Source organism: Chionomys nivalis, chromosome 15, assembly GCF_950005125.1.
Source record: "Chionomys nivalis chromosome 15, mChiNiv1.1, whole genome shotgun sequence".
Classification (NCBI taxonomy): domain Eukaryota; kingdom Metazoa; phylum Chordata; class Mammalia; order Rodentia; family Cricetidae; genus Chionomys; species Chionomys nivalis.
In genome coordinates this window covers 60,084,576-60,108,615 of record NC_080100.1, presented here as the reverse complement: position 1 = coordinate 60,108,615, position 24,040 = coordinate 60,084,576, and the positions used below count along the sequence as shown (strand labels likewise).

General features: G+C 39.8%; 1 protein-coding gene across 4 annotated transcripts in view; it reads left to right on the top strand.

Moving 5' to 3' along the window:
• Nucleotides 1-394: 394 nt before the first annotated feature.
• Nucleotides 395-24,040, top strand: part of Tmem161b (transmembrane protein 161B) — an 84,307-nt gene continuing 60,661 nt past the window's right edge. For 3 of the 4 annotated variants that reach the window (XM_057789632.1, XM_057789631.1, XM_057789634.1), the window contains exon 1: nt 412-525. Coding sequence is in view for 1 of the 4 variants with exons in the window: in XM_057789630.1 (XP_057645613.1) it covers nt 523-525 (3 nt within the window). In the remaining 3 variants the exon portion in view is untranslated. Of the gene's footprint in view, nt 526-24,040 lie in introns of all 4 variants that reach the window. The other variant, XM_057789630.1, reaches the window with a different exon arrangement.

Sequence of the window (24,040 nt, the reverse complement as noted above, 5' to 3'; positions counted from 1 at the left end):
GACTCCAAGGTACCGCGTAAGAAAAACCTAGACAGAAAGGACGCTGGCTGAGCTAGACGATTTCTGAGCTACCTAAGAATTAACAGCCACGGGTCACGCTTTATCCTCGCCCAACCGAGAGGGTGGTGCGAGGTCAGCTCCCACCCAGAGGGATCCCCCAGCTCGGGGCAGAGCGCCCAGCCTACCTAGGAACCCAGCGGGCGCGGCACTCCGCCCCCCCCCACCTACCTGCGCGCCTGCGCCCTTGCACTCTCAAGGTCAGCCCCGCCCCCCGCCCCAGCCTGGCCCCCGCGGAAGTCGCTTTAGAGGACGCCTTGCGTCGCCTCCTCCCTGCGTGGCGTGGGGTCGCTGGCGGTCAGGAGAGGGAGGAACTTCCTGTCCCGCGCGGGCAGGACTTCCGGCAGAGCCGGAAGACCTTTTCCCTCGCGGTTTGGAGAGGTCCGTTCTGCCGACCCTGGACGGGGAGATTCAGGACGCTGCCGGCGGCTCTCGAGTGTCGGTCTCACGACCTGTCCCGGCGTTATGGTGAGTCCTCCTGTGAGGACCAGAGTGACGGCCGTCGGGAGGAAAGGGCGGGGAGGTCAGTCCGTGAAAGAGTCGGTTGATGCCGCTGCGCTGAATGGAACCTGCGGGAGCGTTGGGGTGAACCGGCGGGACCCCCACCTGCCCGGAGTGCGCGCGGCCACGGCATGGACCCGTGGGGTCGCGGGAGGGGCGGGTCTGTCGGAGTGCCCTGTCTAGGTAGCCCCCATCGCTCGTGGCCTGTGGCACAGGTGGCCCCCAGATGACCTTGCTCAGCTCTTCACCTGTCCCTGTCACCTTCGTCACCTTTCCCGCTGCGGACTTGTGACCAAGATTTTAAGAATATAGAAGTACCTTTTGAACACTGACTGTATCTTTCTTGGAGACAAGCAACGCTAGGCACGTAAGATGAAATTGGCTTTTCTTAAAACTCTACTATTTGAGAACTGGAAATAATGTCATTTCTAAAAAGAAAATATCCAAGTTGAGTATTAACAGATTTAATCGGAAAGAAAATTTGTAAAGGTATTGTTTTGAGAAAAGAGCAATTGCAGCAGAGAGAATAGCTTCAGCCATAATATTTGCAAGTGTCTTAAAGGTTAGGTGAAAAAGATTTCATAGAGAGCCTGGTGTGGGAAGATAGGATGGAAAAGAGTATGGTAGGCAGTAAGCAGAGGGTGTTTTACTGTGAGGTCAGCCATCCTCAGAGTTCCTGAGCTGTTTTAGGCTGAAAGCAGGATAAAGTTTAGGGACATAGAAGGAAATTTTCATCAACTTTAGTTAAGAAGCAGTGGGTGTTGACTGATCACACAGTTCGGAAGTTAACTTATGAAATGAACAATGGAATTTTGACAGGCCTAGGTTTTGCTTTCTAGGAAAATGGGAGGAGGGCAAGTGGTTCTGGAACATAAGAGGATTTTGAAAGCAGACTCGATGTTTCCAAGATCACAGGGTTCTGGGAAAGTTGAACAGACAGCTGACACGAAAGATTTCAAACCCTCATCCGCAGACACTTCCATGTTTGATTCTTGCTTCATTTGGCCATGTCACCTTCTGTGTCCAACAGACTGTCCTCTAATTCAGAGATATCTCTGCCACTGCTTCCTGAGTGTTGGGATCAAAGGCAAGTGCCACCACTCCCAGTTTGGCCATGTCTGTTTTTCAGAGTCAAGTATTGCCAGTTTTAGCTGTTGTGTGTGATGATTTTAGAAGGACTTTCGAACTTTCTTGAGAATAAAATCTCATCTGGTTCCTGTTGCACTCTACCAGGTGACTTACATTTCTTTTAGATTTTTTTTTTAAAAAATGTTTTGTACCTCTGCATAATATGACTTAACTTCCTTAAGAGAGTTCTGTTTTCATTTGGCATAATGAAATTAGAAAGGGAACATTAGAACTGGAAGGAATCAAAATCTAGCCAACCTTCCCACCACTTCAAATTTTTCAGAAGGAAGAATGCAGAGTGTAGAAACAGGCAATGATATACTTGAGGTGATGTCTAATGAACTTGGTCTCACTTTCTTAAATGTAAAGTGAGTTTTTGACTTCTTAATCTAGAAAGTTCACGATAGAATATCAATAAAAATTTTCAATACATTCTAGTCACAGAGAAGTTGGATCAGAATGTGTTCCCTGCATTCTGAGATCTGTAAAACTACTCTGCCAGCTACAAAGAAGTAGGTATATTTCCAGCTAATCTTACGGTGATTTTTACAATGTCAGGCTGGGTAGTTAATTGTCTTCACTGTGACATTGACCTTGTTTTTGAGTTGTTTGACTGAAGTTAGTTGTTCACAGCTATAGAATTGATCATGTTTGTGTATGTAATTGCAGTCAATGCTTGGAATCCTGAGAATTGAATTTAGTGAGGATGGGCTGAATTTAGGATGTAGCTTAGTTGAATTAACAGTTTTTATTTTTTAAATTGCTAACCATACAGTCAGCACCTTCCATGAACTCTGAAGACCCAGAGTCTTCCCATTAGTTATGTGATTTTGGTAAGATTCCTCAGCTCTGTAAGAAGTTCTAGATTCGCTGGAGAGATGGCTCAGCGATTAAGAGCACTGGCTGCCTTTCCAGAGGATCTGAGTACAATTCCTAGCGCACACATGGCAGCTCACAACTGTAATTTCTGTTCCAGGGTATCCAACACCCTCACACAGACATACATGCAAGCAAAACGTCAAGGTATATAAAATACAAGTAAAATACTTAAAAATTGTTATTATTATTATTATTTTTTTTTTTTTTTTGGATTTTTTGAGACAGGGTTTCTCCATAGCTTTTTGGTTCCTGTCCTGGAACTAGCTCTTGTAGACCAGGCTGGCCTCGAACTCACAGAGATCCACCTGCCTCTGCCTCCCGAGTGCTGGGATTAAAGGCATGCGCCACCACCACCCGGCTTAAAAATTATTTTAAAAAAATAATAAGTTCTAGATTCTTTACAAAAGTAGAGTTAGTCTTTCAGTCATCTTCTGATTCTTACATTCAATGATTTACTACTTTGTTTCATAATATATAGCTATTTCTGATTAAGATTTGTTTTCCTTGGCTCTTAGCTCCATTTTTTTTTCTTTAACCTCATTCTCTTTTTTAAAAAAATATTTTTATACATGATGTGGGTGGTCTTAGAACCTTTGTCTTTATATTTGGCTTTCAGTTTGTGAAAGTAGTCTATAGAAAATTTATTAAAGGTATACTACTCTTTGTCATGTTGGAAATTGTATTCATGCTGATTCGTGAGAGAACAGTAAAGTAGAGCTAGCATGTTGAGTTGTGCATGTTCCCTGGCTTGTTTATTCCATGTAGCAGTTTATAGTTATTAACTGCTGTTAGCTAGCTGTAGGGAGGGAAAGCTTTGCTATAGTCAGTTGGTGAGGACCTACTGATGGGCAAAGATAATGTGTTGTGCTACACGTTAGGAGAGAAATACATACAGCACAGATCAATGAATTGAGTCTAAATGGGGGAGTCATAGAATAGGTGGCTTCTCATGAAACTGGAAAGAGTGTTAGGATACTTTTACTTAAGAATGTCTAGGCATGGTGGTGCAGCCCTTTAATCCCAGCATGGCACCTGTGAGTTTGAGGCCAGCCTAGTATACAGTGAATTCCATGCTACTCAGGTCTATGTGGTGAGATTCAACCTCAAAACAAACAAATAACAAAAAAAAACCCAAACCAATGATTCTTAGTAAAAATGTATATTTGGACCCCACTATCGTGTAGTGAAATTTCAGAGTCTGTGCTTGCTTGTTTGTTCTTTGAAACATGTTCTTACTCAATAGCTTAGGCTGACCTACTATCCTACTTCAGTATCCCAAGTGCTGGGCTTATTGTATGAGCTATCACTCCCAACTCAGAATTTTATTTCAAATAAATTCTGTAATTAAGTCTTAAATAAGAAGTCTTCACGTCATACATAGTGGAAAATGGGATGTATTCATTAGAAGTTCTTATGCTTTTGAATGAAAATCAGACATGCAATTTGAAAGACAGATTCTAAGGAGGTTTTAGCATTAAACATGCAGTGCCAGAGATTTAAGTTTCTTCTGAAGTTTTCTGACTTACTTTTACTGAGATTCTTCCTTGCTCTTTTTGTCCTTCAAGAGACCTAGTGGATGCTTGTATTGAGACTTGTTATTTCCCCAGTTACTAATTGGTTAATTCAGCTTGTCCCATGAGCACCTTTGTAGAAAGAACCCTAAAACGTAAACTACTTTTCTCTCTTTATATACCACTTGTTTTATTCTCTTCTCCATCGCTAATAGTATGGCACCACATATTGTGTAAATTCTGAGAAACGGATGTTTTGGTTCACAGTCTTGGGCCAAGGTTGATGGACCTCATCTAGTGATGATGACTTTGCTGGCAGTAGTGAGGTGTTTCAGGTAATCATATGGCAAGAGATGGGCGAGAGGGGTGTGTGTGTGTGTGTGTGTGTGTGTGGTTTGTGAACGCATGCATTCTCTCGTTTCCTTCTTTCCTTGATTTAATATAGGGACTCTATTGTGATGACCTTAACTATTTGTAATCACATCTCAATGACAATACTCTGAAACATGAGTTCTGTTAAGCTTCTACCCTCTTAATGCAATGGAAGCTAAACTCTACCATGAATTTTAGAGAGGACAAACCATACTTTACCATCTGCTCAGGATTTATAGTAAAACAACAGTTTTCAAGTCCTTGTGAAGTGAATCTGAATCCATATGTGAGTGTTCTGAACCAATCTCCATCCTCTGAAGAGCAACAAAGTGCTCTTAACTTCTGAGCCACCTCCAGCCCCTTGAAGCTTTTGTTTTTTAACCCAATTAATTTTTAATTAACTAATTATTTTTTATGTATGTTGGTGTTTTTCCTGCATGTATGTGTATGCAGTGCCTGCAGAGGCCGTAAGAGGAGGTCGGATTCCCTGGAACTGGAGTTACAAGTAGTTGTTAGTAGTCACAGCTTCCGGGAATTGAATGAGGGTCCCCTGAGAAAATAGCACTCTCCTTAACAACTAAGCCACCTCTTGTAACATGAAGGCCAGGCTTGTTTGGGGTTTCCATCCTACCCAGTTCCCACAGCCAGTAAGCCCCCCCCCCCCAAAAAAAAATCACACAGAGTCTACATTAGATATAAAACTGATAGGCCCATTAGCTCAGGCCTCTTATTAGCCTATTGTTCTTATCTAATCTATGCTAGCCACAGGGCTCGGTACCATTCACAGCGGGGCAGGTCACGTGTTGCTTCTTTGGTGGTCTGGGCTGGACTGCAAAAGAGCTTCCTTCTCAGAATACTCCTGTTCTCATTGCCCCACCTCTACTTCCTGTCTGGTTGACCCGCCTATATTTCCTGCCTGGCCAATCAGCGTTTACTTAAAACATGATTGACAGAATACAGACAATTCTCTCGCACCAACCTCTCTGGCCCTGAAAGGTATTTTTAAAAAAGGAGCTTCAGATTAGCTTAGTGTGCCTAAGTTTCAGTTGTTTTACATGTCCTTCCCATTATCTGTAGCTTTCAGCATTGTGGTATATCTCCTCATTGTCTTAAAAATAATATATTTTTACTCATTAAGAATTTCATACAGCAGATTTGATCATATTTACCCCTTTTCCCTTGCTTTTCTCCAGATCGACCTCCACCTCCCTATCTGCTAATTGCATGTTTTTGTCTCTTTTTTAAACCCACAAGTAAAGTCTTATTTTTGCTGTCCAGCTGCTTTCAGGTATGGGTGTTGCCGTATGGTGTAGCTGACCTATCCTTTTTTAAAAAATAAAATTATTGTCGGGTGGTGGTAGCCCACGCCTTTTATACTAGCAGTTGGGAGCCAGAGGCAGGAGGATTTCTGTGAGTTCACAACCAACCTGGTCTACCGAGTGAGTTCCAGGGTAGGCTCCAAAGCTACAGAGAAACCCTCTCTCAAAAAACAAAACAAAACAAAAAAACATTTTACTTTTGGAGATAGGTTCTGGCTGTATAGTCCACACTGGTTTTTTTTTTTTTTTTTGGTTTTTCGAGATAGGGTTTCTCTGTGGCTTTGGAGCCTGTCCTGGAACTAGCTCTTGTAGACCAGGCTGGTCTCGAACTCACAGAGATCTGCCTGCCTCTGCCTCCCATCGCCCGGCGTCCACACTGGTTTTGAACTTTTGATCCTCCTGTCTCATTTTACTTTTGGAGATAGGTTCTGGCTGTGTAGCCCACACTGGTTTTGAACTTGTGATCCTCCTGTCTCAGTTTCCACTGTGCTGTGATTATAGGCATGTGTCACTGTGCCCATCTCAGAATCGTATATTCCGTACAATTGATATGTTATAATCACCCCGAGTCTATTTCCTTTTTTTTTTTTTTTTTCGAGACAGGGTTTCTCTGTGGTTTTGGAGCCTGTCCTGGAACTAGCTCTTGTAGACCAGGCTGGTCTCGAACTCACAGAGATCCGCCTGCCTCTGCCTCCCAAGTGCTGGGATTAAAGGTGTGCGCCACCACCGCCTGGCGCCCCGAGTCTATTTCTGTATTAGGAATCGTTTTTTAAAAAACATGTTTGCTTGTGTGCACTTCCACCTTAGCGTGCATATGACAGTCAAAGGGCATCTAGTGGGAGCTGATTTTCTTCCACCACATGGATTCAGGGGATAGAACTCAGTTTATCAGGTTTGATGGCAGTGGCAAGCACCTTTGTCTACTGAGTCATGTCACCAGCCCAGGACTCGTTTTTAATATACTTTTTGTGGGTTTGGATGTATTGATCATTCTCTGTCTCTATTATTATTATGTAAGATTATTTTAACTCCCCTGGAAGTCTCAATGCTTTACTAATTTATACTTCTTCTTTCCCTTTCTCTGGCAACCCATGATATTTTTCACTGTAATCAAAACTTTCCAGAATGTTGTATAATTGGAACCATAACCCTTGCAGACTGTCTTCTGCTCTGTAATAACTATTTAAGGTTATTTCCCCATGTCTTTGTGTCTTGATAGTTTTCTTTTTCCTTTCCTACTGTTTCTTCTATCCCTCTCTTTTCTTTATTCTAAGACAGACCCAGGGCTTGTACTTGCCAGTCAAGCACTCTGCCATCATGGTACGTGAATTTCAGGAGTGTGTTATGTGTCAAAACTTTTCCTGGGGAAACACAAGTCTTCTCATTCCAGATAGGGAGCCCATGACAGACCTAAATAGAGATAACACCAAAGTCCAACTTGGTGAGTTCTCTTGGGGTTACTTATGGAATATGGTGTGGGCTTGCTCACAGGAGCAGAAATGACTCTTAAGACAGTTGTATCACCAGACCCCTCCCCCAGCAGCATAGATGACAGTCCACAAAGTTGGGAATTTGGAGCACTCTTCACAGCTTGCAGACAGTTCAGCAGGTTGGGGAGTGTCTGTTTCAGGTGCATCAGTTGGTCTAAACCTTTTCCAGGCAGTGTGGCAGGCTTCTGTTTCTTCAGGCAGCTGTTGTGGGCTCAAGTCTTTGCAGTTTGGCTAGTCTGAGTCTTCTTTGAAGCCTGGCTTCCTTCTGTCTGAGGGGGACGCTTCAGCTTTATTGCCTACTCTGCCCAGGGGAGGCCTAGTGAATCTGGTCAGTTCCTGGGCTTTCTAAAGCTATTTTGAGTTGTTTACCTTTGTGTTTGAAAGTTTCTTCCCTAAAGAATGTAATGTTTCAGTATCTGAGGAAACTTTTACCCAACAGGGTGGACTACCGTACTCAGATTGACTAAATTATTTTTAAATACTTTTGTTGTTTTGGTTTTGAAATTTATGTTTCTGGGTGGGTTGTCTGCATGCATACATGTGTACCACATGCATGCCTGATGACTGTGAAGGTTAGAAGAGGGCCTAAGATTCTCCAGACTGGGGTCACAAACAACTGGGATCTGCGCTATGGGTGTTGGGAATCAAACCATGGCCCTCTGGGGCGCAGTTCTTGCTCTTCACCACTGATCCATGTCTCCAGCCCCCTCAACTACTTTTTTTTCTCTAATGAATGGACTTGGCCTTATTGTTAGGTCTAGAAAATCTGTGCTATACCCAAGGTCAACAAGTTGTCTTCTGTGTTGTCTTATAGGGACTCTAAGTTTTGTCTTTTACACCTATGATGTTTCAAATAAATTTTTGTAAGAGAGTAAGTGTATGTCTAGTTTCATTTTCAATGTGAAATAGTTGTTCTAATATCATTTTTTCGAAAAGACTGACTTTTCTTTTTTGTTTTTCTGATATTCTTCACTGTCAAAGTTCAGTCAAGTAAATTTTTGTAGGCCTATATCTGGCCTTCATATCCTATTGTGTTAATTTGTCTTTTTGTCAGGACTGCACTTTTTTGAGTACTAAAGTGTTATAATAAGACTTGAAATCTATTAATGTCATTCTTCTAACTTTTTCTTCAGTATTTTCTTTTTTGTCTTTATAAATTTTGGAATTAGTTTTTTAATTTATTGAATAATTTTCCATAATTTTGGAGATTTATTATTTTTAATTATTTGTCTCTGTATATGTGTGCTTGAGTGCAGGTGCCCAAGGAGACTGTTGGCATTAGATCCCTTCGTAGAAAGTTACAGGCCTATGGTCTGTCTGCAGTGAATACTAGAAACCACACTGTGGTTCTCTGCAAGAGCGTTGTATATTTTTAGCTACAGAGCCATCTCTCCAGCCCTTCTTCCCATGACTTTGCTTGGTGATAAGTTGGTGTGGATCATGCTGAAGAGGATTCATGTCATGACAATGTTTAGTCTTGCCTGGCCGTGAACCTGGAATGTCTTCCGTTTATTTTGCTCTCTGCTTTGGTCATCTATCTTTTAGTTTAGCTCATATTTTATCTTTCTGTTTTTAGGGCAGGGAGGGTCTCACACCATAGTCCTTGCTGGCTTGATGCTTCTTATGGAGACCAGGTTGATGTCCAGTTTGTGGTGATTCCTTTCCAATTTCTCTCAAATTGGGATTGGTGTGTGTCTGGCTTATCTTCTTAGACACATAAATCTTTTACTTTTTATGGAATACTGATATAAAAATGCTGTTGTTGTTTTGTTCGATGCTGAAGAATAAGCCTAAGACTTTAATAGTATGAAGGTGCTCTACCACTGTGATGTATCTTCAGCTAAACAGATAGTTTCAAAGGCAAGGTCTTGGTCTATGCTGGTGTGAGGTCCTGATTTTTGTATGTTAGATTGTATTCTGCAACCTTGCTATTATTGTTGGGTCCACAGTGTGACTGCCACAAAGTACTCTGCTTCAAGTTCTGAGAAAAATATACCTCAGGCGCCAATAATCTCAGTTGTACCTTCATAACACTTAAATTAAACTGAAAGAGTAATTCTATTATTAAAGTAGATGGGATATCATTTGTGGTTTTCTGGCATAAAGTGTAAGGTTTGGGGAAAAGGGAGAGCAATTTCAGTTTTTCCTAAGAAAATTAACCTTAATTGTGGTATGAAGGCCCCCCTCTCTGTAGGTGAAGTGTTCCACAGGAAGGAGAAAACAAGGTGATCGCTAGCCTGAGTGTGTTGGTTCCCTGCTGGGTGATCTTGACTTCACTTCCTGCCCCTTCCTTCTCTGCACAGCTAGACTGCAGCTAGAACTGCATGCCAATAAGCCCTGGCTTCCCCGAGTTACTTTTGTCAGGCTATCACAGCAGCAGGAAGAAAACTAAGAGTTCATAAAGTCAAAGACTTTCAAAGCACTACAGGTGATCAAAATTGACTTTTACTTTTCATCAGTAACTGTAATAGCTAAGTTTATTTAGCAGTTGGAATTTATCAGGTATTCTAAAAGTGAACTTCACGGAAATCCTTATGAAGTATGTAAGTTCTGGGGTTTTGTGTTCTTTTAAATTCCATTTTATAGACTGAGGCACAACAAAATTAGAGGAACTTGTCCGAAGAAATAGATAGCAGTGACAGAATTTGACTTCTAAGCCTGTTTTCCTGTTCCACTGTGCTACTTAGCCAGGCTGATTATTGTTTAATTTGATAATTTTTAGCTTATAAAAGAATTAGATTTCACAAGTTTAATCCAATGTTAAAGATTAAAGACCATTTTCTTATACAAATAATATTATAATATGAAATAATCAGATTATTTTTGTTAGTCCTGTTGGTTCAAACTTAAAATCCTAGCTACTCTAGTGATTGAGGCAAAAGGATCACTGATTCAAGCTAGCCTGTACTATAGAGTGTAAGGCCAGCCTGGACAATGTACTCTACCCAATTTCCACGTAGGCTGGAGATAGATAACTCAATGGCAGAGTACTTGCCTAGTGCAGCATGTGGAAGACCCTAAATTCAGGCCCTATTGTTATCATTCATGGTGCACATGACCCCAGGCTGGTCCCACAAGGGGTGGCAGTGGGCTGGTCCCATGGGCGGGTGGTATACAGATAGATGGGCCATGCAGAGAGTGCTTGGGTATAAAGTTTATTTTGGGGTTGGGGAGAAGGAGAAGAAAGAAGGGGATAGGGGAGAAGGGAGAGAGGCAGAAGCTGCCTCTCTAGAAGAATGATAGACAGAATGGTGGGAGATCCGTTTGCCTGGCTGGAGTGGGGAGATTGGGAGTGGACAGAGCTTGTCACTTAAAGGGACAGGGTACCCAGGTGACAGGCCAGGCCAGCAGATTTACTTTTATAACTTCTATAACCACAAAAAAAAAGTAGTAATTTTTATAGCTGTTATATACTTACTTTTGGAAAATCTTCCCAAGTCTAGTTGATAACATAACAAATAGTATTACAGGAATTAGTCATTACTGTTAGGCATAGTATGGTTGGCATTTCTAAGGCAAGTGCTCAACTTCTTTCACTGCTACAGTGAGTCACAGTGTAGATTCCATAGTGCCTCTTTTGCCTTAAATGTATCCAGGGAAGAGATTCCTTTATACCAGAGTATTAATCATTTAAGTCTGGGCATGGGCATGAAGTAAGGGTGATGAGTTAGAAGGAGATGGAGATGTGGAGCCCTGAACTGGAATTCCTTCATTACTGTAGGCTTTCTTTTTCACACTAGTTCCAAGCCTGTGGCACCCTGCCTTTTCCCCTTGGTCTCCAGCAGTTGTCTCTCTCCCCTCCTGTAGTAGGAGCTGCGGGGCTGCGTTCCTGCCACCCAGCTCCCGGCTGCCTCATATAAACACTGCTTGGCCCATTTCTATTAATGTGTGTAGCACCACGAGGTGCGCTTACCAGGAAGATTCTAGCCTACATCCATCCTGGGTTGAAGCTTCATTGCGTCTGCCCTAGAGAAGAGCGGCATGGCATCTGTCTGAGGCGTCTTACCTCACTTCCTCTTCCTCCCAGCATTCTGTTCTGTTCACTCTACCCACCTATGTTCTAACCTACCAGGGCCAAGCAGTTTCTTTATTAATTAACCAATGACCTTCCTCCATCACCCTCCCATGTGCTTGTAATGACTCTTGCTTACAGCTGAAACTTTACTTCCATGGGAGCTGTAAAATCTCTAATCTTCCCTTTCATATGGTCAGCCAACCCAAAGACCATCTCTCCATGTCACTTCTTCACCACCACTAATGCGTTAATCAGCACAGACATCTTTTTTCAGAGGAAAAATAGGACTTTTGATGAGATATTGTCTTTTTGTTTATGCTCAACAACTTTGTATTTGAGTTACAAGAGAAATCACATTTTAAAAACCTGTCATATTTTATATAAATTTACAACTGTTGGTTCATATTTATAGTTACTCTGCCGTACATGTCACAGGTTCGAATACCTGCTGAATGGCAGTGATAGTATCTTTGCAGCAAGTTCTTGGGTGCAGAGGTTTGGATGATGAAGAGTTGGTTAATGTGGATGGGCACTAGGAAAGAAAGGAAAGGAAACCCTTACCAGTGCAGCCAGCAAGCATGTCACGAGGAACCTTTAGCAGATTCTGTTTTATGTATATTTCATTGTAGGTTTTCAACAGTTGATGCCTGCCGTGTATACTTAGCACCATAAGGTTTTAGTTTTACTATGTTTGAAATGCTAAAGGAAGGGTTTGACTACTAAGATACAACTCTGTGTTTACCTTTTAAAGCAAACTTCACATTTTTATCTCTGTGATAAATAGTCTTTAATAATCACAGTTATGTGAATTATCTGCTTGTCCTTCACACTGTGTCGCGCTCAACTGGTGTTTGTAATCTTTATTTGATTATTGGCTCTAATGCCACGATCTACTTTTGAAAAGCAAGGTCACCTTCTGTTTTCTGCTTTCTTTCTTTCTTTCTTTCTTTCTTTCTTTCTTTCTTTCTTTCTTTCTTTCTTTCTTCCTTCCTTCCTTCCTTCCTTCCTTCCTTCCTTCCTTCCTTCCTTCCTTCCTTTCTTTCTTTCTTTCTTTTTTTGGTTTTTCGAGACAGGGTTTCTCTGTGGCTTTGGAGCCTGTCCTGGAACTAGCTCTTGTAGACCAGGCTGGTCTCGAACTCACAGAGATCCGCCTGCCTCTGCCTCCCGAGTGCTGGGATTAAAGGCGTGCGCCACCATCGCCTGGCTCTTTTTTTTGAAGGAAAGTCACACTGGGAGATTTTTTTTTTCCACCAAAGCCAAAACTCCATTAGCTTGTCATATTTAAAGATTTTTATCATTACAAAGACTTGAACCATATTTATGATAAGTGATTAATTACAAATACATCATATTCTTCAATCTTGTGGGAATGTCTGTGTAAGTGTTCTGTCACTAGAATTATTCCTTTCTGTTGTTTAGCCTTGTTCAAAGAGAAAACTAATTTCTTATCTTAAAGGAATTGCTTTATGCTTTTTGCCACCATTTCTTGCTAATTACTAAACTAGTATGGGACTTACTCTGTCCTTCCTGCTGCCTCGAGCTCTTGATCCCTCCACCACAGCCCTCCAGGAACTGGGATTACATCTGTATGCTACCATGTCCAGCTAAGTTTTTAATTTATTGTGGTTAAAATTTATATTATGTTCTTTAAGACAAAAAATGTAGAAGACTTGGGAACTAAATTTTGGAAGTAATTGTCAACATGTTTTTCTGATCATTAAAAACACAGAAAAAACCTGAAACACTTCACTACACTGTAGATTATGACCTTAATTTTAAGACTTTTTTTTTTTTTAGGATTGAAACTATTTTCTAGTATAATTTCAGCTAGTTTTTATTGGGTGCTTGCATTTTATTTTTATAATTTATCTATTAATCATTTTTCTAGAAGTGTTTGTGGTCATCATAGTTCTTATGTTCTCTGTGCCTCTCCCTCCAGTGTGGACTTCAGGCCGTCCTGGAACTTAACTCTGTAGACCAAGATGGCCGTGAACCCACCGTCCTGATAAATATCTCCCAAGTGCCGAGATTACAAATGTGTGCAGCCTACCCTCAAATATGAAAATTTATTTCATTTTTTTCCCAGTGCTATGTGATATCGCCAACTACTTTCTCTTCATACCCACTGATTAGAGAAAAATCTTAAATAAACAAAAAAGTCCAAGTCGTTTAAAGAGAGAATTGATTAAGTTTCTGCAATGGATTTCAAAAATAAAATAAAACTATAGGCTTTCGTAAGTCATAAGTCTCTTGTAGCTCAACTCTTGGTTTCCTTTTAAGCTTCTTATAAATTGTAGCTTATTCAGTCCTTTTAAGGAAAAGATAATTATGTATTACCACTAGCTGAAAACCTAACGTTTAACGTTTCTAAGTGCTAGATGTGTATTAAGTTAAAATTGCTACAGTCATAAACAGTAAGAATTGCTTGAGATCTGAGAGATCATTTGCCCGTTATTTTAGAGATAAGAAATAAGTCTGGGAGGGAAAACATTTCTAATTATTGTGTAGCTAGTACCAGACCTACTTGTACAATGTGTTTTGTTACTTAATTTGTTAAAATATTCACAATAGTTAATTTTGGGATATATGTTTAAATTTTCTTGGCTTTCCTATTTATCACTTTAAATTATAACTGAATTTCTTAATTTAAGTTTGTTTTAGCACTTAACATGGTTGTAATATACATGGTGTGTAAATGAAAAACTATTGCTCTATATTGAGGTGATCATCACACACCCTTTCTTTATTTTGCGGTATGAAAACTACCAGGCTAAGCTCCCGAGGTTGCAGTGGGGTGGAAGAAATGAGGGTAGTACAGTTTTAGTTGGGAAGCTCTTCATCAGTGGTCAGCAGTTTGGAGGTGTACTTACTAGTTTTAGTTAGAAAAGGGAAAATTATAGAAGGTTTCAGAGGAACTGAATGTTAAAGACTGAGTTGGAATTGTTTTGAGCAAGATGGTTTCTAAAAATCAAATATCTTTTGTTTTTGTAAATAGCTTCATTAAGTTTAGACACAGAGACTTATGTTCTGATGTGTCAGAAACCATTCTCACAGTTAAGGGAAGTGGGAGGATTTAGGATGTCTTCTTCCACTGGGCCATTTGTTGTTACTTTTAAGTACGATAATGGCTAGAGATGAAGTGTCTTCAGTGACATCTTCTGAGATACTTGGTTCTTTATCGCTTTTAATGTATTGGTGGTTTGGGGTGTCAACTTGACATAGGCTAGAGTCATCAGAGGAAGGAGCCTCAGCTGAGGAAACGCCTCCTTGAGATCCAGTTGTAAGGCATTTTCTCATTTAGTGATCAATGGGGGAGGGCCTAGTCCATAGTGAGTGGTACCATCCGTGGGCTGGTGGTCCTGGGTTCTATTATAAGGTGGGTTGAGGAAGCAAGCCATGGGCTCTGCATCAGCTCAGATCCTGCCCTGTTTCTGTCCTGACTTCCTTCAGTGACAAACAGCAATGATGACATGTAAGCTCTTTTCTCCCCAACTTGCTTTTTGACCATGGTGTTTTGTTGCAGCAATAGAAACGCTAACCAAGGCAGTAGTATTGCTTTCTATGAGGTATTGCACAATTTATTCAACCACTGTAACTGGACAGATATCCTTCAAAGTAAATATTAATTTCACCACCAATATGCTAGAATGGTTTGTAAATTGTATTTACTTAGCTTACTGTCTATTCTTGTAAAACTGTATCTTTAACCTTGCTGTCTTTCTTTCTCTTTTTTTATCAGCTTACATTGAACAAATGTCTTCTGTTATTTCTTAATTTAGTCAGACTTACAGTCTCTTGGTATTGACTCATCCATTTAATACCCGTGTTTTTGTTTTTGACTCAAATTCTTATAACATGTAGATGTTCCACCCTTTTATAGTTTATATTCTCTGCCCATTCTGATTTGTAGGAGCTAATTTGAAAACTTCAAAAAAAAAAAAAGCCTGAATTTTCAAAAATAACTACATGGTACCAGCAAAGTATCTAGAATCTTGACATCATTTATTTTTAAGATGTATTAGTTTTATTTACAGTGTAACCCACCAAGTTTAAAACAAGCATTAAAAAATAGATGAATCAGGAAGTTACATATAAAAGATGTAACTTTTTTTTGTAGAGAATTTCCCTAGTTTATACAAGACCCTAGGTTCAATCCCCAGCACAACATGAAATAAAAGATCTTTTAAATTATGAGGGAAAGGAAGTATAATGGAGAAAATGTGTTTTTTTAGGATTATTATAAAGGTTTTGACCTATTTGAACTAATTTCTTTGCTTGTTGAAAATCGGTCTTTTTTCATATGATATAGCTTGTTTATTTTCCTCTCCCTCTGCACCTCCCAATCCCTCCCCACCTCCCCTTCTCTCCCTATTAATTTCTTTTCTGTTTCTCATTAGATAAGAACAGGCTTCTAGGAGATAAGAACCAAACAAGACCAAAAAAAAAAAAAAAAGAAAGAAAGAAAACAAAGACAATTGAGTTGGGACAAAGCAACCCAACAGAAGGAAAAAAACCCAAGAGTAGGCACAAGAATCAGAGACCAACTTCTTTTTTTTTTCTGTATACACTTGTTATCTCTTTATTTCCAACACGGAAAAGGAGAGAATTGTCACTACTCCTGGAGATTTATATAAGGAAAACCACAAGTGGATCACAGCCCTGTCAGAGGGTTTGGGGGTAGCTGACATTGAACCTGATTGGTTATAGTGAGGGGAGGTACAGAATTGAAGAGTAAAGTAGTTAAAAATACATCAAGCGTGGTTGAGGTGTGTACTTAGTAGCTGCCATTAGCCATGTCGTTAGTGGCTATCATCAATCTTATCCTCATCAGTCATACCCATGGTGGAGTTCCACTCTTTTCTGAAATTTGGGGGAACTTGGGATCATGGAGAGGGCATAAAATGGGTGGTTAATAGTTTTGTTCAAATTTGGCCATCACAGTAGACTTGCTTGGTGACAAGGGATGGCCAGTAGGAACTTTATCACCATTATTAGGAAACCTCATTAGGATCCCCTTCATGTATTTTACAAAATTTCCACTATGTACCTCAAACATCCCTTAATTCTAGCTGTGTTGGAGACCAATTTGGACAAGGATACCGCTTACCAGGGTAGGGGCATGGGGATTAGAAAAATAAGTAAAGAGAATGAGGATATGAGTGAAAATAACAAGCAGAAGCATAGGATGGTATGGGAGGGAGTGCCAGTGAATACTGAAACCACCTGCGTTTAGTTTCCATTTGCTTAAAATATCCCCACCCTAAAAGGTAGGAGTAAGATTTAAAAAAAACTGTATTAGCATGATACAAGGAAATGAACGGACCAGTTGAAGGTTGTGGGCTACATTCTTAGTTAAACATTCTGTTTCTAGAACAAGACAAGTAATACTCATACCCTAGATCAAAACATTCTGTAGGCAAACCATTCCTAGGATGGAATCTGTTGTTATCTCCCTAAAGGAGTAGGAACTTAGTTGGATCTTTAGACTTTTGTTTGAAGTAGAAACAGATCTACTTTTTAATACCTGAAATCAAGGTCTAGATATTAGCCACACCTGTTGACAATAACCTTGAGAAAGCAGAACTCTGACCTAAATCAAGGCAGGGCCTTTGTTTGAGATGGAAACAGACTATAACCTTGAAGGGAACAGAAGTTCCAACTCTCTGACCTTTAGATGGGGTGGAAATAGGCTCACATTTTGGGGCCTCCACATAACAGTCTCTCCCCACATTCTCTTCCTCAACCTTATCTCCCTTCCCCATCCCTACCTGGTCCTCTTTTAGCATCTCGCAGTGCCCCCAGTCTACTCCTATTTCCTCCTTTCAGGGAGATCCACGCATCCCCTTTAGTTCCTGCCTCCATACTTAACTTCTCTGGGTCTAAAGATTGTAGGTTGCTTATCATTTATTTAATGGTTAATATCCACATATAAGTGAATACATAACAAACATATTTACCTTTCTGGATCTGGGCTACCTCACTCAGAATGATTTATTTCTAGTTCCATTCATTTGCCTGCAAATTGTCTGATGTAATTTTTTTTAACAACTCCATTGTGTAAATGTATCACATATTTAGGTTGCTTCCAATCTCTGGCTGTTACGACTAGAGCAGCAATGAGCATGGTTGAGCAATGTCCTTGTCATAGGATGGAGCATCCTTTGGGTATATGCCCAGAAGTGCTATAGCTAGGTCTTAAAGTAGATGGATTTCCATCTTTCTCAGGAACCACCATTCTCATTTCCATGGTGGCTGTACAGGTTTGCACTCCCAGCAGCAGTGGAGGAGTGAAGTTTCCCCATTCCACATCTTTGCCTGTATAAGCTGTCATTTGTGTTATTGCGTTGATCATAGCTATTCTGCCGAGTGTAAGATGCACTTGTATTTTGTTCATGAATCTTGCCTCTGTAGTTCCTGTTTCAGTTCCTAAACTTTTCATTCCCAGAATTCCCTTAGTGTGTGTTTTCTTTATTGATTCTCTCTCAGTCTTCAGGTCATTGAGAGTTTTATTCATTTTCTTACACTGTTTCTTTTCCTGTTGTCTTTTCCTGGATTTCTTTAAAGGATTTCTTAACTTCTTCTGGACCTCTATAATCTTCTTACAGGTGGTTTTAAGGTTTATTGTGCTTCAGCTATGTTGGAATATTTAGGGCCTGCTGTGGTAGAATAGCTGGATTCTAGAAGGGACGTATTGCTCTGGCTGTGTTGTTTTGATTGTGATTTTTAACACTGGTGTCTAGGCATCTGGGATTGGGTTGATTATAGGCATAGGTGCTGATTTCTGTATTTGGCTTTGTTGGGTGGGTGTTTTGTTCCTTGGTTTCTGTTTTTCTCTGGATTTTTGAGGGAGTGTCATACCTATGTGTTTCCTGGTAGGAAATTTTCTATGGACTTGATAGTTGTGGCCACTGGGGGTTCCAGGTAAAACGTTTTTTCTGGGTACTAGGAGCTGACACTTGGGAGTGGGCATAGGCTAGAGGTTGAGGAGAACAGTGGTCAACAAAGATATGCTCACTTTGTCTTCTTGGAATGGGGAAGTGGGTGTTCAGCGGTCACCACAGAGGCTCTGCTATAGCTCTAGGAATGAGACTGCGGGGTGGGTCTAGAGGAAATAAGGGGGAGGGGAAGAGCTACAGATGGCCTTCCTGCTTTCTTGATGGCTTTGAAGGGAATACTTGCTGGAGTTGGGGTCTGGGATAAAGCAACAAGTGGGGAGATGGAAGTTGGAGAGGAAGATCTGTGGGATCCATAGGAGATGTGGGTAGAGGGGAAGGAAGGCTGCAGCAGGTGATCCATTACAGAGCTGGGATTGAGGCTGGGACATTGGATCTGTGGAACAGAGGGAGAAGAATCTACAGGTAGCCTACCTGGTTTTCTGTCATGCATAGTCTGAGCCTGCTCGAGTTGGGGGATGAGATGGAGTGATGAGTTGGGGGAGGAAGTTTAGAAGGGGAATGAATACACAGGACATGGATCTACAGGACATGGGAACAGGAAGCAAGGAGTTCTGCTGCAGAGTTGGGGGTGAGACTGGGAAACTGGATTTGACAGGGAGGAGGGAGGGATGAAAGTCTTTAGCTGGCTTACCTGTTTTCTGGCCTGCTTAGCCCGTGTGTTCCCAGGAAATGTCTGCTAGTGTTGGAGGCTGCGATACTGGGGTGAGTTGGAGGAAGGAAGCTTTGAGGGGATGTTGTGATCTCTTGGGGATAGGGTCAGAGAGAAAAGGCAGACCTTAGCAAGTGTTCTGCTGCAGAGGTGGAGATGAGACTTGGGGGCGGGGGGGGGGCGCAGGGTTTAGGGAGAAGCGTAGGTGTGGATCTGCTGTAAGCCTGCTTGTTGCCCTGACTGGTGCAGCCCTCTGAGTGGAGCGCATTTTTAACCTTGTCAGACTAGGTTAGATAGCATTCCTTGAACCAGGCTTTCCCAACCACATTTGGTAGGCTTAATTATTCCTTAGGGTTACTGAAATGCTATGCAATGATGTTTATCTTATAGTTTATCATTTTTTGTTTGTAGGTGGTGGTATGGTGGCATAACATTTGGATGAAATCAATATACCAGGAAAGAAATATGTCCTTTCAGTATTGAACTTAGACATTGCTTGGCTCCTTGGCCTGCTGGCTCTAGAATAGCCATATCACACTTGTATTTACATGTCAAAAGGAGTAGTGTTTCATAAGTTTTTATCTAAAGAGCAGACAGATTTGTGTTATCAGTGGAAGTCTAAAGAAACAACAGTTTAAGTAGCCAAGTAAAACATATTCAGAACTATTTGGGGTTGAATATATTTTACACACTACAAAGATCTACTGTATATGCATTTTTTTTTATCAGTCTTAAGCATTGCCTAAGTGAAATGTCCTTCAGTGTTACTTGCTGTGTTCTGTGCTAAATTCACGAAGGATCCTGGGCTTTTGGTTTCTTGTGTAACTCATACATTAAGACAGTAATTGAATGGGTCCTTGGTAAATTTAATGCTTACCAGCTTACATTTTCCTGTAAATTAAGTCATAGCACTCTTCCAAACCTGATTTCCGTCAGTCTGCTTCAAGCAGATTGATTATCCTTACCACACCAGTAAACATGTATTTTCTGAAAAGCTGTGCTGTAGCCAAGTGTTTTTTGGGATGCCTCCCTGAGGCTTGTCAGCTGCTTCTTGGGATTCTTTCCATCGACCACTTCTTATATTCTACCATCCACACAAACGGAATCAGCTCGCCGAACTGTTGAGCCTTCCTCCGCTGTGCCCTTTACACTCAGTCATATTCAGTTTGATTTTTGTCTGGAGTGGTCTCTCTCTGTTCATTCCTCTTGGGTTCAACTGCCCTTTTGTCCTAGAGTTTCTCTTTAATTAAGCAGTTTATTAATGTGTCTAATTTTGTATATGCCATGTTCATTGCCTTATTTCTGATTACTTAGACTTCCAAAGTGATACTTTCATCAAACAGGAAATAAAAGTTATATATCTTCCAAGTTAGATGCTTTGTTGCCATGAAAAAAATACCTGACAAAATTGTTTTAAAAAAGAAAGGTTTATTTTGGTTTACAGTGTTAGAAGTGTCAGTCCATGTCAGCTGCTCCCTTGTTTCTGATGCTGTCATGAGGCAGGAGAACACATTTCATTACAGAAGATGGAAAGGCAGATGGGAAGGGGTTAGGAAAGTTGTAGCCCCTTTTTGTAGCCAAGTCTATCATCAAATTTGTAATCTTCCTGCTTCAGCTTGCTGAGATTATAGGCATGTGTTATAACTAGCAGGACAGTGTATTTTTGCTTTTTAGATTTATACTTACTTCTATGATGATATAATTTGATTCATAGTGCTTTATTATTGTTCAAAGTTATTAATTTATCTCTGTTACACTATACATGCATAGTCACAGACTTACATAGTTCTTGTCACTAAAGTATGAAAATGGTGCTTCCCTACTTCTTAAACGTTAGGTGCACTTCTCAGGTTTGAGCCAGTTCTCCTAAGTGCTGCTGGGCTTTCCTCGTTTGTTCTTTGTATCCAGGGGAATATTTCTGAACTACTCATCATATCATACTACTTTCCATGGTATTATAGCCATAATGTTAAATTTTAAATTCGATAGTCTACCTTTTAATATCTGGTTTTGCCTTCTAATCTTTCTCTTAAGGCAGTTAGCAGTGTTGATTGACCAAATTACTGCCTCTTGAATACTACTTGACCTCCCAAGGTAACTTTTCATAGCTTGTTCGTAATTTCTCTTTCCTTTTGTTGTGTTATCATAGACTTCCTATCCGCTTATCACTTTTGAATATAATATGCATCTCTCATCTGAGGTATGTGCCAACTGCTCATTAAAGTAAAAAACATGCACTAGTTGCTTCTAGTATTCTGAAGCACCATACAATAGCTTGTTCTTTAATGCATATTAATTAAGTGAATTTAGTAGACTTTAGTAGAAAAATCATTACATTTGAAATTAGGTGCCAAGTCTATAAGCAGGTAGTTGTATGATTTTGGTCATTTAAATTCTGCTTTCCTTTGCTAATTGTCTAGAGGCTTGTTTAAATGCTGAAAGTGTGAGTCCTTAAGTTTTTTATTAATCTAGGTTGAAATGGCAAGTCCTGTTTTTGGAGTAAAAAATTATTTTTACATGTTTAAGAAATATGCCTCAATCTGTCTTGATCTCAGTCACTAAAGTGCTTTAAACAGTTGAGAAACAAAAAAGAAAAAAAAATGGGAAGGTTGATGGGTAATAGCCTTTCCCTTTTTTTGTAAGGGAGATGATAATTGAAACCATTTGGGGTGATCTGAGTCCCAAGTTTATATGCAAATATACCCTCTAATAGTAAACAATGTATGTTTTCCTTTCAATTTTGTTTGTCAGCAGGAGAGCTAGTTTAATGAAACATAACAAAATGTCAACTCCACCAAGGGTGACATAATTTTCAAAGTTTGAAATTTAAAATTGCAGCATGTTTGTATTTCTCTATAGAAGTTTTGTTGACAAGCAGAAGAAACAGTTGGTATTTGTTATATATTTTACTTATTGGAGAATTAGTTTTCATTGGTAAGATTTTTAACCTACTCAGAAACTATTAATGACAAAAATTGAATGATCATTCTTCTAGATACTAAAGATGTAACTTTTCCTTGCTGTCCATGGCCTCAGGTTAGTAGACCTGTAAACTCAAGGTACTGTAGGTTTTACCCAAGTCTTGGGTCCCTGAACTATTTCATAAATTAATTTTCCCAGTTTTAGTTGTCAAGGGAGTCTGAACTTAGAGGCAGTGGATCCAGATAGGAACTACCTGTTTGGCCACGCTACTGTTTTGAATCATTAATAAAACCATTAAGGCCCCTCTGTCGTGGCATGCTGAGATTCAACTGTGATGGTCTTTGTAGCTTCAGTGTATCAGTTTATGAGTCTTTTGTTGTGAAATTTGTTTACTTCTGAGTTATATTTATTTAAGTATCCCTTGTTAAAGAAACAAGGAAAAATATTCAGGACATTTAAGAGACTTTAAAATGATCAATTCTGGGATGAATATTAAAATTGCTAAAGTCTAAGTTAGTACTAGTAAAATAGCAAATCAATGAAACATTTCTCCAAAACTTATAATTTGATAATGTACTCTGGGTGGTCTTCCTGTATGTGTATGAAAAAGAGTATCTGTGGTCAAATTTTTTTCACATAAATTTAAAATGAACTTTTAGGGTTAAAGTTAGATTTTCTTTTAGTATGACGTTTGTAGTCATCTAACAGTGACACACATTCTAGGAAAGACTTCTCTTAGAAAGCTGAACGATTACTGTTGTGTAAGAGTGTGTTTAGCAGAGCAGGTAGATGGAGTTTTGAAACCTATTTTCAGCTTCATTTCAGAAGAGGAAAGTGACATAGTAATTGAACAGATTAGAGTTATGCTTCTGCATTGATCAGTTTTTAGTCATACATGGACTAGAATACTGAGAATATACCAGCTTTCTTATAGCTAGTTCTAGGACAGGCCCCAAAGCTACAGAGAAACCCTGTCTGGAAAAACAAAACAAATAAATAAATATAAATAAATAAAAAGCATTTGCTTTTCTCAAGTTAAGTTCAAGTTAAGTTCTTAGTTCTCTTTTGTCTCCATATTTGATCAGTTTCTGAATTTTTCAACATCATCCCTAGAATGCTGGATACAAAGGTACAGCGTCATTATTTTCAAATCTAGATCATTAAAACTGTTTCCCAGATTTTTGTTGGATTATTTGTGTCTTACTTACATGGCCTACATCTTTAGCAGTCAAGCTTTTAGCAGTATCTCACTAGTTTGTGATTTGAAGGAAGAGGAGCACTATCTTTCCCCTAGTTTATCACATTCTGTCATATACACCTTCTAGATCAATCTTGCTGGAGTAGCTTTTTATAGTAGCGACTTTTATTAAATGCAACTAAAATATGGTTTTACTATTGGACAGATGACTGAACTGTTACATTGTCTGTGTCTGTGAAAGCCCGTACCACTGACTTTGAAGACTCTGGGCTACTGTCAATTTTCAAGGCCAGGTCAAGTGAGGCTCACTTTGTTTATAACACTTTACTAACTAAAAGTGGTTTGCTTTTTAAATTTATAATTTTGAGTAAGCCAATCTTCTGGCATACTGTTTAGGAGTTTTATGTGCTTATATACAGGGTTAAAAGATGCAGAACTTCTGTTATGAGCTGTAGGAGAAAGAGTGGAGAATGTGAAATAAAATAATGTAGCCTTGGATGTGAAGGGAATGAAAGATGCCCTATCTGTAATCCAGTTGCTGGAATTTAAGACATTGAAAGGTCTAGTAATAGAGTTGAAATAGTAATCCTGTTCAAGAACCACCAACTCCTTTGAGATCCTGCTTTTTAATGGTATTAATCACTACAACAAATAATAGTCATACGGACTTCTTGCTCTGTAAACAGTTCAGTGAACTAGATTGAATCATTATCTGTTTGTAGACAAGGAAACACAGATACAGAGGAGAGGGTTTAGATGATGTGCCAAAGTCACACAGCTATTAGTGAAAATCAAAGTTCTGCCATTACACTTCATATGTCTACTGCTCTTTAACTGTCCACTTTGATCAGTCTTTTAACTAAAGAGCTGCTTTGTTTTTGTCTGTTTCTCTCTCTTTCTCTCTCTCTCTCTCTCTCTCTCTCTCTCTCTCTCTCTCTCTCTCTCTCTCTCTCGATAGGGATATTCAAGCTTGACTTCTGGCTCTCAACGTTTCTTCTTGTTTCCTTTAGCCTTCACCACCATGCTCACTATAGGTCCCACTA